At 43.8% G+C, this 17,215-nt stretch overlaps 4 protein-coding genes across 12 annotated transcripts; 2 read left to right on the top strand and 2 right to left on the bottom strand.

Annotated features, from left to right (window-relative positions):
- Nucleotides 1-63: 63 nt before the first annotated feature.
- On the top strand, nucleotides 64-2,411 carry pgam1b (phosphoglycerate mutase 1b). Its single transcript, XM_029145014.3, has 4 exons — nucleotides 64-397; nucleotides 1,091-1,365; nucleotides 1,479-1,659; nucleotides 1,816-2,411. Exons 1-4 carry the CDS (start codon nucleotides 259-261, stop codon nucleotides 1,983-1,985), a joined length of 765 nt encoding a protein of 254 aa, XP_029000847.1. The 5' UTR covers nucleotides 64-258; the 3' UTR covers nucleotides 1,986-2,411.
- A 1,055-nt stretch (nucleotides 2,412-3,466) lies between these two features.
- Nucleotides 3,467-6,566, top strand: exosc1 (exosome component 1). 2 transcript variants are annotated; one of them, XM_029150108.3, is made up of 8 exons: nucleotides 3,467-3,614; nucleotides 4,268-4,383; nucleotides 4,546-4,620; nucleotides 4,710-4,798; nucleotides 4,874-4,907; nucleotides 4,988-5,038; nucleotides 5,122-5,206; nucleotides 5,793-6,566. In XM_029150108.3, exons 1-8 carry the CDS (start codon nucleotides 3,587-3,589, stop codon nucleotides 5,897-5,899), a joined length of 585 nt encoding a protein of 194 aa, XP_029005941.1. In that variant the 5' UTR covers nucleotides 3,467-3,586; the 3' UTR covers nucleotides 5,900-6,566. The 2 variants fall into 2 exon arrangements, with proteins under 2 accessions (XP_029005941.1, XP_029005950.1); XM_029150117.3 differs by lacking the exon at nucleotides 3,467-3,614 and adding an exon at nucleotides 3,839-3,875.
- A 320-nt stretch (nucleotides 6,567-6,886) lies between these two features.
- Nucleotides 6,887-10,398, bottom strand: knop1 (lysine-rich nucleolar protein 1). 4 transcript variants are annotated; one of them, XM_029150016.3, is made up of 7 exons: nucleotides 9,876-10,398; nucleotides 9,453-9,550; nucleotides 9,212-9,280; nucleotides 7,982-9,121; nucleotides 7,829-7,900; nucleotides 7,521-7,589; nucleotides 6,887-7,418 (listed from the first exon to the last, which is right to left on the bottom strand). In XM_029150016.3, exons 2-7 carry the CDS (start codon nucleotides 9,531-9,533, stop codon nucleotides 7,104-7,106), a joined length of 1,746 nt encoding a protein of 581 aa, XP_029005849.1. In that variant the 5' UTR covers nucleotides 9,534-9,550; nucleotides 9,876-10,398; the 3' UTR covers nucleotides 6,887-7,103. The 4 variants fall into 4 exon arrangements, with proteins under 4 accessions (XP_029005849.1, XP_029005859.1, XP_029005870.1 ...); XM_029150026.3 differs by having other exon boundaries at nucleotides 9,453-9,524; XM_029150037.3 differs by having other exon boundaries at nucleotides 9,453-9,524; nucleotides 9,914-10,398.
- A 138-nt stretch (nucleotides 10,399-10,536) lies between these two features.
- On the bottom strand, nucleotides 10,537-15,727 carry gprc5bb (G protein-coupled receptor, class C, group 5, member Bb). 5 transcript variants are annotated; one of them, XM_029150051.1, is made up of 5 exons: nucleotides 15,464-15,727; nucleotides 15,165-15,387; nucleotides 13,350-14,460; nucleotides 12,262-12,374; nucleotides 10,537-12,182 (listed from the first exon to the last, which is right to left on the bottom strand). In XM_029150051.1, the coding sequence occupies exons 3-5, from the start codon at nucleotides 14,458-14,460 to the stop codon at nucleotides 12,138-12,140; spliced, it is 1,269 nt and encodes a 422-aa protein (XP_029005884.1). In that variant the 5' UTR covers nucleotides 15,165-15,387; nucleotides 15,464-15,727; the 3' UTR covers nucleotides 10,537-12,137. The 5 variants fall into 5 exon arrangements, with proteins under 5 accessions (XP_029005884.1, XP_029005902.1, XP_029005912.1 ...); XM_029150069.1 differs by having other exon boundaries at nucleotides 15,165-15,365; XM_029150079.1 differs by having other exon boundaries at nucleotides 15,165-15,362.
- Nucleotides 15,728-17,215: the final 1,488 nt, after the last annotated feature.

Raw genomic sequence — 17,215 nt, 5'->3', positions numbered from 1 at the left:
TGATTGGTGGAAACCAGCAGGAAGCGAGCACGAGCTCTTCAGACTCGCGTCGGTATATCCGTCAAGTTCATCCAAACCTTCAACCTCTGCTGTGACGGACTCGCCACCACTCCGTGTCGCCATCAGTGCCGTACTCGTTTCTCTGTGTCCCTTTTTCGGCGTTGCGGCACAAGTCTGCGGACGCTGTTGCGGCGTTTTCCAAAGACTCATTTACGCAAGAGTTTCCGGAAACACAGCTTAGAGGACATCGGTGTGAGGATGGCTGCGTACAAGCTGGTGCTGATCCGCCACGGAGAGAGCTGCTGGAACCAGGAGAACCGTTTCTGCGGCTGGTTCGACGCGGACCTGAGCAAGACCGGGGAACAGGAGGCCAAGAGAGGAGGACAGGCCCTGAAAGGTGACGTCTGTTGATAAACGGGCCGTGCTGTCGGTCGTTAGGATTAAGTCGCTGTTTATGCCACCAGACCGGATGGAGGAACAGGTAGTCGGCTCATTGCGACAGAAGAGAAGTCAGCAGCAGCAGGAGGTGGAGTAGAGGTGGAAGCGACCAAAGCGACTATCTGCTATTCATGTTATTCCCTGAAATGACGTGACTAAAACGGCCGCATGTCGCGTATTATGCAATTCAAGGTGTCCTTGCGGGGAATATTTTCGCCGGAGACCATGCGGGAGCTCACGCACAGGTTCACGCAGTGCTGCGGCATGTGCTGTAAAGGCCGTGTTTAAATTTAGGCTTTTACTTACTTCTCCCACTTTCTAGAAAAAAACACAGATAATATATATCTCTATCATTGATAGGAAATATGGAGCAAAGTCAATTTTAAGAAAATTGTAATCACGAAATAATGGTGTCATCTGCTGGCAAAATACCATTGAAATTATTTCAAAGGATATATATATATAAGTCATTATTTAGAGAACATTAATTTACACAACAAAATAAAATTCGGCATAATATTATGTAATATTATTAATATAAACTCTTCACTGCAGTATGTCCATAATGACAATTTTTTACAACCTGTTCCCATCCCCTCGCTCTCGCTCTGACTCACTCTCTCTCTCTCTCTCTCTCTCTCTCTGACCACAGATGCTGGCTATGAATTTGATGTATGCTACACCTCTGTCCTGAAGAGGGCCATCCGCACCCTTTGGTTTGTTTTGGACAGCATCGACCAGATGTGGGTGCCTGTCCATAGAAGCTGGCGTCTAAATGAGCGTCACTACGGTGGCCTGACTGGGCTGAACAAGGCGGAAACCGCAGCCAAACATGGAGAGGCCCAGGTCAAGATCTGGAGGCGTTCTTTCGACATTCCACCCCCATCCATGGATGAGGAGCATGACTTCTATCAGTCCATAAGCAAGGTAACAGCAATGAAAGACAATGGAGTATTATCTCTCATATATCTTTGTCTTGTAAATGCAGAAATCTTTGTCACATAAGTGTGAACTTGTGTTAACAGTGTGTTCTGTTGTAGGATCGACGTTATGGCGACCTGACTGAGGACCAGCTTCCCTCCTGTGAGAGTCTTAAGGACACCATTGCCAGAGCTTTGCCTTACTGGAACGAAGAGATTGTCCCACAAATTAAAGAGGGCAAGAGGGTGCTGATTGCTGCCCACGGCAACAGTCTCCGGGGCATCGTCAAGCATCTCGAAGGTAATAAAGCATGAGGTGATGCCTAGTACCAAAGGTGTCCTCTTATTGTTTATTGTAGAGAATTTGCATTTAAACTCAAAACTCTAACTTAACAATCTATGTAAACAATGTTAGTCTGCAAAAACACAGTGATCTGTAACCTCTACCTGTTTCCAGGTATGTCAGAGGAGGCCATCATGGAGCTGAACCTGCCCACAGGCATCCCCATTGTCTACGAGCTGGACAAGAACCTGAAGCCTTTAGGACCCATGCAGTTCCTGGGAGACGAAGAGACTGTCAAGAAAGCCATGGAAGCTGTGGCTGCTCAGGGCAAAGCTAAAAAATAGAGACAGGTTAAATTATGGTCATTACAGATTTTTAGCATGCGCACGCACACACACACACACACCATGTGCACTTTATTTGAGTAATACCCAGCTTCCCATTGAACGTTACATCTGATGTTTGCTTTGTTTATTTTACCTTCTGGCATACTGAAGCATACATTTCATTATCAGTGATGGATTTCAACTGTAATATGGTTTTAGCTCTGACCAAAAACGCAACATAGGGACCAGCAGACAAAGACTACTCCTGCCGATTCACTTGTTGAAGCTTTGCTTCCTGTTTACAGTGTAGGTGAAACTCAGTGGGAGCAGTACCACCTGTAGAGTCACACTGGTTGTTTGAAGGGCAGATAGAAATGCTCTTTTTTGTTTGCTGTGGCATTGTGAGAAAAACAATAAATGTTGTCATTATGTGATGAAAGCCTTTATCGGTGTCTGAACAAATTGTTATAGCACGAAACAATCAACTTTGTAATTCCTTCCTATTTATGTCTTGAGTGGAATTATTTGAGTGGGAACTGCCTCTGAAATTATTCTTAGGAAGGAGGACTAAATATTTTTCATACTGTAGTGCAAAAATACTGTAGTACAGTAATACTGTAAAAAGTTTAGCAAAAGTACTGTTAATGACTAACTGATAGAATTATATTTGCCTCTAAATTGTAGTAAAGCCTCGTAGCATAGACTAGACAAAATCTAAAACAGAAATCCTTCACAAGCATACCTGGGTAAATGAAGTACTTAGTATAAGTGTAGCTCTCTAACGTGTTACAGCAGACTTTTAGTCAGTGTGTCCTTTACAGTATAATTATATGGGATTTTGCATTTTTGGAGTGAGGGGGCCACTCCTGAAGACTTTCTATGACTCTGTGGTGGCATCAACCATCCTGTATGATGTGGTCTGCTGGAACAGCAGCATCACAGAGAGAGAGAGGAAGATGCTGGACAAGGTCATCAAGAAGTCCAGCTCCGTCCTGGGCTGTCCCCTGGACTCAGTGAGGGGGGTGGGAGACAGAAGGGTTCTGGCAAAACTTACATCTATGCAGAACACACTGTTTGCCCTGAAGAGCAGATTCTGTGACAGTCTGATCCACCCTCGCGGTGGGAAGGAGAGACTCCACAGGCCTTTCCCTCCTGCTGCTGTCACACTTTGTACCACACTGTCATACACACTGCATCACCAGGGCAATCATACCAGGCACTTTAACATCTGCAGTCACTTTAGCTCATTGTCATTATGTACATAATGTGTTTTAGTGATAAACGTAGAGATTATACCGTTTTTCATATTTCTTTTGACAATTCTGTATTTGCGTTTTTCTGATGCTGCAACATGGCAATTGTCCACTGGTTGACAAAAAAAGCTTTTCTATTCTATTCTATTTTTTAAATTGGTGTTTCAATCTTGAACAACACACAACGCACGTAACATTTTAAACTAGCGACGAAAGATCACGTGGCATCACTACACATGTGCCTCAACAATTATGGCGGACCGAAACGTCCTGCTTCATTTCCTGTGACGCTGCTCCTGACCAATCAGAATCGACTTAAACCCTGCGTCACGGCCAATTGCACGAGGAGTTGCTCTTCTTGAAAACATGTCGCCGATGAAGCTGTGTGTTCCAGGTTTGAGTGTTACGTTAATTAATTACTGTTTTCTTGGATGTTTACACTACCCTACAGACCTTTCTGTCGTTTTCTGGTCATGTTAGATGTTGGATTTTGTAGACGTCGCGGCGTCGGTGGGTCGGTGATCTAGATGGTAACAGTGCTGCTGACTGCCGTGTTTCTGTGCGTGGGGCGGGCTTTGCTTGTACCGCACGTCGCTTCGCTGTTAGTGGTGGATTTGTGCTTGCCTGTATGAGATGAGTGATGGACTCTATGAAGGTCTGATGTGTGTCTTCTGTCTTTGCTTTACTGCTGTAGAGGTGATCAGTGGTTTGTAAGCGGCTTTTACTTTGCAGCACAGGTTCCATCAGTGACCGTCGCCTAAGCAGCGTCCCTTGTTTTGATTCACACATTGGACTTGTAGTCTTATGCACAGTGCACAAACACGTATGCACGTGTTTTTTGTCTCTTGCTAAACCAAAGTGTGATGCACTGACCAGGGCACTGTTATACAGAGATGCAGATCAAAGCCAAACAACCTGTATTGAGTTGCATGCTCCATATTGTGACATTGTATATTATGTTGTATAAATATTTTATTCAGATGGTCCACTGTTAATATCATAAAAAAGCATGACAACCTCTGCATTTTTCTCTTGATTTGTCTCCAGGTGACAAACTGTGCAGCGTTGAAGACTGTAGTCCAGGCACAGGAGTGTATCTGCGCCATGGCTACATATACTCCTCATTAGCAGGTTATGTGCTCAGGAAAAAAGAGGGGGAGGAGGTGAGAGAGTGGGTTGGAGAAGCAGTCAGTCAAGTAGGAGGAAAATTATGCTCAACTTTTGTTAATGTGAATTCCATTTCTTAGGTCTTTCTGTTATGATTATGTCTGAATGGGCCGTGTGTGCATTAATGCGTGTGCCTTTTGTTTGTTTTTTTTTTTTAGTTACCAGTGATCTCAGTGGTCAGAGAAACCGAAACGCAACTACTACCTGATGTTGGCACCATAGTCACCTGTAAGGTACGCATAGGTAACTGATCTGAACAGTCGTAATTTGGATCAGTTTGTCACAGACCTGCTTGTCTTGGCTGCTCCCTTTCTTTGAACAGGTTACCAGCATCAACCCCAGGTACGCTAAGGTCCACATACTCTACGTGGGCTCCACACCCCTAAAAGACCGTTTCAGAGGGACGATCAGGTAATTAAAATCAAGTGATCTTTTATAGTTACTTTTCCCTATCATTCATCCGACTGCGCTCACTCTCTAACTCAGAAAAGAAGATGTGCGAGCAACAGAAAAGGACAAGGTGAGTGTCACTTCATCTGCAGCTTCAATCTGTTCACGTAAAATGATTTGCTTAATGTGAACATTTTTTTAATGCTTCAGGTAGAAACGTACAAAAGCTTCCGGCCTGGTGACATCGTCCTGGCTAAAGTTGTATCCTTCATTATAGATCTTTGGAATAAACACTAATATTGTGTTGTTGTTCATTGTGGTTGACACTTGACCAGTGATGTCAGATTTCCCTTGGCGACGTTCAGTCTAACTACCTGTTGACAACGGCAGAGAACGAGCTGGGAGTGGTAGTGGCACACAGTGAAGCAGGTGAGTGTTTCCAGTTAAACTGAGCTTCTATATTCTTGGAACAGTAATATCCTGTTTGAGCACAAGGTGGCACAACAGTGACTCTCTAGACAATTCAAAACCAGTGGAGTCACCATGGTTCAGCCTGGACAGATTGAGGGATTTGTACCAAGTTTTTTTTGTTTGTTTGTTTGTTTGTTTTTTGTAGTATCACAACCGCTCATTGCAGAACACAAGAGTCACTGTGTAGTTTTTTTATGTAGTGTTGGTGTAATCTTAACTTTAATTTCTTTATCACAAATATAAGAGCAGTGAATGATGAAAACTGAAAAGATCCCTAAAACGTTTTGCTCCAACAAATGTACTGCATGAAATCAGCACAGACATTATGCCACAGCATGTACAGTCATTGCAGATGTGAGTCACAATTTGCATTATAATTCACATTATTTGAGTCATATTTCTGAACACACCCACTTGACACTCATACATAAATCTACTTAGAACTCATAAAGATGCTGATCTTAACTGTGGGACTTGTCTGTTTTATATTCCCATCAGCATATCTTTGTCACATATTACCTTATTTGTAATCTTTGTTTTTCAGGTGCCCAGATGGTTCCCATCAGCTGGTGTGAGATGCAGTGCCCACAGACACACACCAAGGAGTTTCGCAAAGTGGCACGAGTACAGCCAGAGTTCCTCCAAGCATGAGAGCCCTGAAACGAGGAACACGCAGCTTCACACAAGGTCGTCCAGTAGCCCCCTGGACTGGCTGCTTTTGGCTATAAGTCTTTAAATGTTTGCCACAAAAATGACTGATACAGAACTCTTTAGAAAAATGAATGACTTTGTTCACTCTGGGTTGAGAAGCATAAAGCATGTGACTTTTGTACTGCTTTTGCACTACGAATGAAGGTGTTTATCACAGATCCAAATGATGCTGCAATTTAATTTTGTTTTTAATCAAAAGTTTTAATACTACTTTTGAAGTAGTAAAGTACATCATAGTTATTTTTTGGTCGGTTACCTTAATTTTTCTCAGCACATATACAACGAATAAAATGATTGGTTTCATTTTATCTAGAGTTGAATTCACCAGTTATATCCATTAAGTTAATGTGTCTTTTAAATTTGTTTGTACCCCCTGTTTTATTGTGTAAAAAATCAAAATAACTCACCTGGGCATAGAACAGACACTGTGAAGCCAAAGCAGCATCCACTTGCTGCTTCCATAGGATTCATGAAGGTAATCTACTGGGCTTCAGCAGCAGTTCTAACTGCTGGGTAGCCCAGGTTCCTGTCTGTGTGGAGTTTGCACGTTTTTAAACTGCTGCACCCTCCTCTCACTGTGTAATAACATAAAGTCAACTGAAGATTCTGTTTGCCCAAAGGTGGTTGCTTATCTGCATAAGTGGCCCTGTGATGGGCTGGAGACCTGTCCAGGGTGAACGCTGGCTCTAGCTCAGTGGATGGTTTCCAGTATCTTCTGCAAAAACTTGTGTGCTGTCAATTGTTAGATGTTTAATTTTTCCAAATTCTTATACCTGCCCTGACCTTGTGTTGTTAGAATATAAACACAAAGGGCTTCACAACTGTACCTATCTATTTTCCTCAGTTTGCACAATTGTTGAAATGCGTACACTGGCAGAAAATAAATGTTTATCAACTGCTAGTTTCAGATAAAACCACTAGAAACACTTTCATTATAAAGTAATTCTCAGTCTTTAATGCAACCGTTCACTTCCACAATTAGAGTGATGATCACAGCACCGTATTTACAAAGGGCATGTTGAGTTCTCATCAAAATTTTGATAAATATTTACATAAAATGTTAAGAATCTTCAGTGAACCCAAGCACACAACTAGGGTAAACATAAGCCACACGCTTTGCCCAACCATTCACACGCACTCACACTCAATCATCAAAGCGAACTGATCGACACGCATTGACATCGATAGCGAACTTCTTATTGGATGGAGCAGCGAACCCGAGTCCTGCTCCCCTGCTACTGAAGTCCATTCGTCGCGAATGAGCACGCTCAAACTCTCCCATGAGGCCTTGCTGCAGCTGCTGCTGGGCCTGCTTTCCCATTGCCATGTTTGCGCCCCCGTTGCTCGCTGCCGCTGGCTGGAAACCCTTTTTGAGGCCACCCATCAGCCGGAGGAACTTCTGCTGCTGTGCAGAAGTGTCGAACTGTGCGGTGCTCCACTGGCCAAAACCCTGAGGAACCTGGGTAACGCACCCACAGATTTAATATCAGAGTCTCACGGCTGCATCCAATTTTTAAAAGTAAGGATAAACGAATAAGAGAAAAGAGATGCTGATACCAACCGAAGGTTTAGCAGGTTGCTCTGGCTGAGAGGCCTTGTCAATCTCCATCTGTAAAGCCTGTCTTCTCTCCTGAGACCACAACACACCACTTCAGCTTCAAAGGAACCTTCACACAGTCATTTGGTAACAGACTCATCAAAAACGCATCTGTCTTTTACATCTATTGATGAACCATTGGTAGCTACATATGGGAGCAGCATTTATTAATCTTGTAGCAAACTCTAAACGTCAAACAGCAACTATGCACAACACAATGAATCCTGAATAAATATCACAGCTATGTAAATATAAACAAGACTCCAGTTCACCTTGTTGATGGTGACCTCATCAGCGTTTCCACTCTTCGCTGATAGAAACACTACATCAGGCTGTGGAGGCTCCTGGAAAACATACAGTACAGGCTTCACCAACCATGTGGAAAATTTAAACCCACAGCACCCACTTCAGACATGTTCACAAACCTGTGGCTCTTCCACTTCCTCCAGTTTAATCTTCTTCTGCTTCTTCTTCCTCTTTGCATTATCTGTAACAATGTTGTCCACCTGTTCTAGTGGGGGAAAGCTCTTCTTCCTTTTGCTTTTTGTGTTTGTTGCAACTAAACTTTCCCCACGCTGATCCTCCTCCTCAGCTTCTTTAACATTGTTTGATAATGCTTCATCCTCTTCTCTCTTTGCCCTTTTCCTCCTCTTCTTGTTTGGCCCTGGGTCCTCTACTTCACTGACCTCCTCTAAAGCCCTTCTCTCCTTTTCTTTTTTTATTTTTCTCCTTGATTCTATCTTCTCATCATCTATGATTATATCAGTCTCAATCTTCTTTGCTGATGTTTTGCTTATTTTGCCATTGCCTTTGACCACTGGGGTTTCTACCTCACTTTTATCTTTCATTTTGTTCTTTTTCTTCTTTTTTACTTTGACTTCATCACCGTTATCAATCTTGTCCTCTGGTATCTCCAGCATCCTTACATTTTCAGCCACCTTATGTTTCTTTTTACTTACACCCATTTCAGTCTTGGCTACAATTTGTATTTTCTTCTTTGTCTTTTCTTTAACTTGCGCCTCAGTTTTCTTCTTGTTCACAAGTGAAATATTGTTTTTTGTTTTTTTGGCTTTTTTTTGCACTTTGTCATTTCCAGCTTGCTCTACATCACCCTCTTCTTTTTCTACCTTTATGTTTTCTAATTTTACTTGTACAGCCTTTTTCTTCCCTTTCTTCTCCTTCCGCTGTTTTGTTCCTTCTTCCACTTCATCTTGATCCTCATGACTAGCAAGCTGATTTTTCTTCTTTTTGCTGACCCTTTCTTTCTCATCCTCATCACCATTTAGAGAATCACTAACTTTCCCCTTCTTTTTTTTCTTCTTTCTTTCCTTTGAATTGATTCCATCCAATGTCGTTTCCTCCTCTAAAACCATGATTTGCTCTTCTTTGTTTCTCTTTTCTTTTTTCACCTCTGCCATCTCACCATCATCAGTATACATTTTTCTGTTAGGCAGAGAAGCTTGTTCTCTTTTGTGTTTCTTCTCCTTCTTCTTAAGATTCTTTTCACTTTTCTCTTCCTCTGTTTTCATTTTGACTTTTTCCACAGCAGCAGACCTCTGGCTTTTCTGGTGAGAGGGATAGAATTTAAATAGTACAAGCCAGCTTTGTACTCATACATGCATCTGTAAGTGTGACTAACAGAGCAGTACACTAACCACGGGTTCAGCCGGCTCTCTGGGAAGGGATCCCTGATCTATGTCCCTCTGCAAAGCCAGTAGCTTCACCTAGAGGCAACACGGTGGAAATGTGCATTAGATGCATTAAAAAAGAGTAACTCAAAAACAGTGCATAGACGATCAGTGTTGTAATACAATAGGTTTTCAATCTGCAATATTCTTCTGCCTTGTTTGTTGATGAATAAGCACATAATAGTCTGGATATCAAGCAAATCAGTACCTGGTCAATGGTAACCTCACTGGACTTAGGAGCAGTCTTTTCTGAAACAAATATCACGTCCTCGTCGTCCGTCTGAAACATAAAGGGAACGTGGACCTCTGCAGATGTGCATGTTTTCAGTACGTTAGCAGCATTCATTAATAAGAAAAGGTAACACACACGAGTGAAGCCACGTGCAGGTACTAAAAATATATTACGCTAGGTTAAACTTTAAGTTGTGATTATTACATATGTACTAAGAGATCGGATATCACACTGAGCAGTTGATTCATGAGTTATGCTAACTAGCTAACAGCAACGAAATCGCAGCTGGTTGGTAAAGAAATGAGGAAAGAAGCTGACAGGAAAATCCTACGAAGTGTCTGTTTTATCCTAGACGCACAAAGCACAAATAAATATAATCCTAATGTGCGGTTCACCTACTTTGTGCAGTCTGAAAATTCACGTGGACACCCGCTAACCTTGTTGACCTGGAAGTAGTTATTCCATCTTCCTGTTAGCAACGAGTCAACGCGTCTGTGGCAACCAAACAGCACACACGTCGTTCCGGTGGCTTTACCTTTATTGTTCAATGAAATAAGCTTTGACGTAACAGCCACGCCCACTAAGATGGCACCGCCCACTTTTTGGCTTTAATGCTACGTTCATGGTCTAAAGCAAAATTAATAAGACTAAGATAGACCTGAGTGAATGATTTTTTTTGCACGGTGCATTTCATTCTGGTCTAAATTACTGTAACTCCTAGGCTCTCTTATATGTATTACAAACAGGTTTTATAGAAACATTCGTAAATGCATTTCATTTCCAGTTATGCCAAATCAGCAATTTGGTAATGAGATTACTGTAAACGTTTCTGGACTCTAGCTTCTAAACTTGTGCCACAATCTTTCCGTGTGAAATTATGGTTTACCTGAAAGCACATATTGTTATAATACCAATATGATAAATATAACAAATGATCTTGGTAGGTACTGGCTACCTGGTAAATGCATCAGGAAAGGTCTATGTAAGGTCTATGTATTGACAGTCACTGTGTCAACAGTTAGACTGGAGTGAAATGAAATAAGCTCAAGACCAGACGAAATAAACTGAAAATGTGCATTGTTGTATTAGCCACTTTGTGCAAATCACATTACAGACATTCATGTTACGCTGTCATAAAACAGTGACACCAGGCATCTCTAAAATTTGTATATTTTACACGATCAAAACTCACTTATATAGAGTAATTACAGCAAATTCAGTTATATTATTTCATTGCACATTATCAGAGTAAACACCTGTACACAACAGTAAAGTTGTCAACAACTTAGTGATAAGTCTGACACCAAGAAGAAATGGTCACAATATGAACATGTTTACTGTTGTCCTGGATTGAATTCAGCTCGTACTCAGCTCAGAAGATAGAAATGTTCAATTAAGTCAGCAGAAACAGTTACTTTTCTGTAACTCACATGTCACCTGTCAGTGCCTCTGAACAGACGCTGCCAAATAGAAGTCAGTCAAGCAAATATTTGTGGTTGGTTTCACAAAAACAGTAGGCTACACATGTAATGTTTCCAGTTGGCTTCACAGTGATGGATGAAATAATGTTTTCTCTGTAGTCAGACTCATGAGGTTTAAAGGGACACTAAATGCCAGAATACAGGTGTTGCTGAAGAAGCCAAATGAAGCTTTCAGTCATAGCTGTAGGCGTGTTATTTTTGAGCATCTGAGACTGTTTTGCAGTCTAAAATTAAGAATCCTAAAATGGTCTGTATATCAAAACTCTATATAGAAAACACTCAAAATAATACATTGTCTTCAAACTGTGCTCTTACATGCATCTTATATGAATATCCATGTCAAACGTCACAATGCCCAGACACAACCAGCGCTGGTAAAGTGCAAAATCACAATCTCTAAGAGTAAACCCTGTACTGCACCATTAGGTATTGCAGTAATAAATGGCTTTGAAAGATATCTGTATTAAAACTAGTTGTCCATGAGTGGTAGACTCATTATCCGCCCCGTAAATCATCTGATAATCCTCTTTAAACAGGCAAAAGCTCTATTAAATACAAAGCATTTGTCAATAAACGTGCTAAACTGTTATTTAGCACTGACGTAGGAATGAAGAACGAGGAGAGAAAAACACTAGGCGAGTCCTTTGGGTCTTTCCAGCACGAAATACAGGAGGTCAAGCAAGCTATGTGGGCGTATGCATGTCATTTACACAAACATCCAAAGGGTTTGTTTCCAAGTTGTAGCTTAAGAGAAGGAATGAGTAGATTTATGAAGCAAAACACGCATCAGAGAGATTCACCATTCATCTAAAGCTGTTCCGCCAAAATGTCTCTACATTCAAGTCATCATTTAATCCTTACTCCTCTGCAGGACCACAGCAGAAAAAGACGCCTTGTCTGTGTAGTTAAACTCTATATTTAAGACTGTACAGCTGATTTGTTCTCTCTCTAGTCGTTTCATGTCCAGTTCGCTAATTAAGAATCAATAAAAAAATGTCATTAAAAACACTCTTAAAATGTAAAATTCATACATGAGACACATTAAATATCTTTAGCTTCCATAAAATCCACCTAGTTTGATATGTGATGTCGTTTCCTTTTGCTTCTTACTATTATTAGAACACAGGACTGTCTACTGTCACTCCAGTGTGAGCCTGGTGCCTTCACGTCCTGTCCATCACTACCATAACCGACGTCCAGTGTAGTTAACGGGAGCTGTGGGCATCTACAAGAGACAACAGGCAGCAGGTCAATACAGCGCTGTACTAGTTGAGCATCTAATGATGGCGTCTGCCGCTACTTACTGTGCCACCGTTCATGACCAGAGCCATCTCGGTGGGTTGGTACACGTGGCCCCTGAAGGCGATGCCAGGACGCATGCTCCCGTGGCTGCTGTGGTATGTTCCACTCCGGAGACCTGACACACACACACATAAACAAGTGCTGTGTCTTCTACAGTATGTGCTAATGGCTCCAGCTGGTACAGTACAATTCCCACCTGCATAACTCAGAGCCCCTTTGCTCGCATAATGAACCCACACCGCTGATTTCAATTATCATGGCTGATTAGTCATCTGCCCAGGACTGTGTGGGAGCCCACAGATTGCGGCTGAAAGCTAGCTTCACTGAGCAGAGCAAATGATACCTTTCTAACCCTTGATGGTGGAGTCTTCTGACCTCTGTTGAGTCCCATTCATTGTTCTTACTAACATGGAGCATTGGCTTAGATTAGCATGAAACCTTCCTGGTTTAATTAGCAGGACCAAACAATTAGCTTTAGAAAATATGGGTTTGTGTCATGGAGTTTATTTGAGCAATGAAGTAACATCCAGCTTAAAAGGCAGCAAGTGTTTCTTACAGTAATGTTAATGACTATAGGCATGACGTGCAGCTCAAATTGTAATGTCTTTATTATCAGCTGCAACTGAAGTTTGCCTAATTGTAAGAGTAGAGAGGTCAGATGCAAGTAAAGCGTTCACCTCTATAAACCCATACACTTTCAGACTGAGTTAATGCACAGACTCATCTCTGAAGACGCTCACTACAGGATGAACGCAGACAAGCTTTGACCTGGTCCAGTCCACTTGCTGTCTCCTGCATTGTCTCCTTGTCAGTCTGCTTACAACAACCAGCAAGACACTATTTATCTTTCCTTCCTGCCACTGCCTCCAGTCTTTGTTTGCTGGTGCCTTGTGGCTTAGCGGCTCATCTGTGCATCTGGCCTCAAATGATTATAGAAAACAACATTTTTGTTGTAAGTTGCCTAGCAACAGTACTTATGATGTGCCGTCGGTCGTCGAATCTCACACTTTTTCGAAAGCTATGACCTAATGAGTATCAGCAGAAACAGGTTTTTAAAGACACAGACACGGACACACTACACGGGGCCTACTTGCACTGTGCTCCTCCATGGAGAAGCTCTGGTTTTCTGGAAAGGGTCGGTGGGAGTGCGAAGGGAGCTCATCTCCAAAGTGTGGAGGAGGGGACGTGTGGCTCGTGTCGAAAAAATCCTGCGTGTTGGACTGTGGAACCTTCCGCAGACACAGGTAGACCTCTGGAATGGCGTGGAACAGCAGGAGGATCCAACCTTGAATGACCAGGGCCACCGCCAGCGCCGGCTCGTCCAGCACCTTTATATCCTTCTTTCCCCCCAGCCGCTCCCCCTTCCCCCTTCCCCTCAAGCCCTGGCTGCCGTACAGGTAGAAACCCAACCACGCGACCCACAGCAACGCCGATGCCAGGCTGGAGAGGAAGAGCCACACAGCGTTACACTTCCATTTTCGTTTTTCACTGTCTCCTTCTCTATCTTCGTCACCGCCTCCTCCTCCTCCTCCCTCAGCCCCAAATTCTCCGCCACACAGCACCACCCCTAGGGAAAGCCCCATGGCTATGAGGAGAAGCCCCAGAGTGTAGCTGCATGTCAGCGCAAAGTCCAGCGGTGGGTATTCACAGGCTGGGTGACCCTCCCTGACCACGGTGAGCAGGACCCACTCAGCGGAGATGATACCCTGAACCAAGGCCAAGGCCAGACCCAGCGCCGCCAGCGAGCTGCCCGAGGGGCTCGACCGGCCCCCCACCAGCCTCCTGAGCCTCACACCTTGTACTAGCAAGCTGGAGAAGCAGAGGGCAAAGAGGGGCCCCCAGAAGGCCCTGCGGACCACACAGAGCGCCTGGTTCTTCCCCACCAGGAAGGCCAGCGAGATGGTGAAGAGCCCCAGGAGCGTGCCCAGCAGCAGCAGAAGAGGCCCCAGGCTGGAGCGCCTGGCAGGGTCAGAGACAGAGCGCAGCTTGACTAACAGGACCACAGCAAGGACCAGGGAGGCGAGACCACCGCTGCAGGCCACGGCTTCCAGGACCACACCCCAGACTGACTCCAGGTCACACAGCACTCGGTACGGAGGTTCCACATCCACACTGCATCCCCGAGGTGGAGGAGGAGAGGGGTGGGATGCGCCATAACCAATCAGTGACAGGAGGCAGATGATGATGGGGCTGAGAGCCATCTTGGAGACAGAGAGACACCCAACAGATGTAAAAAGGGTTAAAGCAGATAATGAGAGGTAGCGCTACACAAAGATAAACAACAGCAGTGATACTGTGTCATTTTCCGTGCAGAGGAGGGAGGCAGGACCGTGGATGTGGATATGTAGGAAATCCTATTATTCTACAGGATTCACATAATTCACAGTACGCATCTGATATTTAATAAACCTGTTACACATTAGAGATGTTTCTCTATGAGACACACATACACAAACACACTCAGCAACAAATAGGACTGCTTTTAGCACTCGGCAATGGTTTCCATGGGAACGGGAAACAGCGTGGGCTGAGTACATCACATACTGGGCTTTTGAGAAGTCGGGCTACAGTGCCCAAAAGCACAGACACACACACACACACAAACACACACACACACATACACATACGCACACACACTGTTTGTATTTGTACTCACTGACAAAATATAATAATAATTTTAACCATTATCTAACACAAGGTTTTATTTCCAGCACCTGTTCTAGCTCTGTTAAAGCTGTGTGTGTGTGTGTGTGTGTGTGTGTGTGTGTGTGTGTGTGTGTGTGTGTGTGTGTGTGTGTGTGTGTGTATTATACTATGTAGAAAACAACCCACACACTCCATTTATACATTTAAAGAAATACACAACAACAGACCAAATGAGTTTTTCCTTCGCTCCCAAACTCACCTTAGACAAATCTTGACTTGGCTTCTTGATTATTGACAGTGAAGAGGCGTCGTCATTTCTCCACTCGGCATCACCTCGGCTACTTCAAGTATTTTTCTAATCCAAGTTAATGAAACCCTTGCGGCAGCTGAATCAAAGCGGTTTCCATTTTGTCTTTGGAAATGTCTCTTACGTCGTTGCCTGAGCTCACAGCTCCTGCTGCTTTAAAGTACAAAATAACACGCTGTTAGAGACCAATAATGTCCAGCTGCTCTGAGAAGAAACCACAATTATGATGCATGCCTTGATACTTCACACACCCACATGCTCAAATATATCTTGTGTCTCTCTTTCACTCTTCCCTCTCTCGCTGTCGCTCCCTCTGTCGTCCTCTTTGTACTCATTCCCTCTGCATGCCTCTTCCTCTCCCTCTGCTCTACGCCTGAGTCTGCGGAGGTGTCAACAGCGTTGCACTCCCAGCTTCACCTCTCTTCACCCACACATGGGAAGCATGATTTGCCAGTGCACCTGTCTAAACAGGAGGGGAGAAGAGACGAAGTTCCACATGCAGCGTATTCAGTGTTAGTCACCCGTTTGCACGTCGTGGTGTTGTTTCCTGTCCTCCGGCTCCCACGTCTTCCTCAAACCACTTATGCAATAATTCATCCTCTCGTTCAGAGCAGTGGATTCATCTTTGATCAACAGATTGGACCAATACAATCAGATGTCTTTTCTTTTCAGCAGTGAATACTGTCTGGGGTGTGTGTTGAGGAGTGAAGCTGGGATTTGCTTCAGGTTGGGAGGGACAGATGGTCAACCTAAGTGCAGGTGGGCCACGTGGCCGTCGGAGGGGAGCGTTACATAATGCAGCTGAAGACGTGACACAGCTGAGTGGAGTCGTCTCCTCAGCTGGAGCATAGCAGGAAGAGACTGATGCGGACGGGCGTTAGAAATCCAGCTCGGTGCACAAATGAGGTCGCAGGCATGCGGATGTAAACAACGGCGTGCACACCTGCACCCTGCTGGTGCTAAAACGCTCTAATGCAGACAGCGAGCAGTCACATGGCTTCAATCAGCAGTAAGAGCTGTGCTCAGAGGCAGCAGATGAATGGAAACACACCTGTTTTGCTGTTGTTTTCTCTTCTAGGCACATACATTGAAGCAGTTAATAATGTGAACAGTTGTGCTTCTCTGTGTGATCCACTAAACTGTCAGCAGGCGACCATATATCATAGCAGGTCCCTGAAACTGAAGCAGCTAAAAGTTTTCAGATTTCATGCGTGCACCACTAAAGGGAAGATGCAGATACTTATTTCATTGCTGAAAGGAGTTTCTAGGATTCGGCAGGGGTCCAGTGTCTAACGGGCGGAAATGTTGCAAACAGAGAGAAAAAGAGGTGAGAGACAGGACAGAGAACCGCTGACTGCCTCAGGTTGTCAGCGTTAATCTGGGTAATCCAGCTCTCACCCTGGTCACAGCGCAGCAAGACTTGTTAAGAATGTCCCATCCAAAATCCCAGCTTAGTCCCTCACCCCCCAACAACCCTTCACACACAGAAACATATGCACAGGGTGCAATAACCAGAGTAATTTCACAGAGGGGAATCAGAGGCAGAGGCAGCGTCCAGACGTCCAAATCTGAGATAATCTGAGTTGATTCCAAACCAAGTGTCAGGACTGATACCAGAGTTAGTGTCAGAGTCAGCGGAGGAGAATCCAGAGCACAGAGATGAGAGTGAGGGTCAGAGACAGGTGATCAGACACACATTCAGGAAACACAACAAGTGATGAAATCTGGGAAAGTAAATGTGTCAGACTAGCTGCTGATATCGGTTCACACAGGTGCAACTGATGAGGCTGACGATTCCACAGGGAAATCTCCCAAATGCCAAACGTTGCCACATGATAGAAACAGAAACATCCCCTCAACCAGAACTCCGCATGAAACAGTGACTTTGCGAAGGACAAACTATCACAAGTCTGGATTTACTTCTTTTTTGACATCAGGTGCCAATTATTTTTCTCAAAAGGTCAAAAATGCTGGACAGCTGTGCAAATATATAGCGATTCCAG

This window comes from Betta splendens, chromosome 1 (genome assembly GCF_900634795.4).
Source record: "Betta splendens chromosome 1, fBetSpl5.4, whole genome shotgun sequence".
Lineage (NCBI taxonomy): Eukaryota > Metazoa > Chordata > Actinopteri > Anabantiformes > Osphronemidae > Betta > Betta splendens.
This window is presented reverse-complemented; position numbering and strand designations above follow the sequence as displayed.

Excerpts from the sequence above, each read along its gene's own strand:
- gprc5bb (XM_029150051.1), bottom strand. The coding sequence starts at position 14,460 with ATGGCTCTCAGCCCCATCATCATCTGCCTCCTGTCACTGATTGGTTAT. Across the intron at positions 12,375-13,349 it reads CATGGAGGAGCACAGTGCAA|GTCTCCGGAGTGGAACATAC; the intron begins GTAGGCCCCGTG and ends TGTGTGTGTCAG. Across the intron at positions 12,183-12,261 it reads TGGTCATGAACGGTGGCACA|ATGCCCACAGCTCCCGTTAA; the intron begins GTAAGTAGCGGC and ends TGTCTCTTGTAG.
- knop1 (XM_029150006.3), bottom strand. The coding sequence starts at position 9,590 with ATGAATGCTGCTAACGTACTGAAAACATGCACATCTGCAGAGGTCCAC. Across the intron at positions 9,122-9,211 it reads GAGAGCCGGCTGAACCCGTG|AAAAGCCAGAGGTCTGCTGC; the intron begins GTTAGTGTACTG and ends CCCTCTCACCAG. Across the intron at positions 7,901-7,981 it reads AGGAAGTGGAAGAGCCACAG|GAGCCTCCACAGCCTGATGT; the intron begins GTTTGTGAACAT and ends TATGTTTTCCAG.
- exosc1 (XM_029150108.3), top strand. The coding sequence starts at position 3,587 with ATGTCGCCGATGAAGCTGTGTGTTCCAG. Across the intron at positions 4,621-4,709 it reads GCACCATAGTCACCTGTAAG|GTTACCAGCATCAACCCCAG; the intron begins GTACGCATAGGT and ends TTCTTTGAACAG. Across the intron at positions 5,207-5,792 it reads AGTGGCACACAGTGAAGCAG|GTGCCCAGATGGTTCCCATC; the intron begins GTGAGTGTTTCC and ends TTTGTTTTTCAG.
- pgam1b (XM_029145014.3), top strand. The coding sequence starts at position 259 with ATGGCTGCGTACAAGCTGGTGCTGATCCGCCACGGAGAGAGCTGCTGG. Across the intron at positions 398-1,090 it reads AGGAGGACAGGCCCTGAAAG|ATGCTGGCTATGAATTTGAT; the intron begins GTGACGTCTGTT and ends CTCTGACCACAG. Across the intron at positions 1,660-1,815 it reads CATCGTCAAGCATCTCGAAG|GTATGTCAGAGGAGGCCATC; the intron begins GTAATAAAGCAT and ends ACCTGTTTCCAG.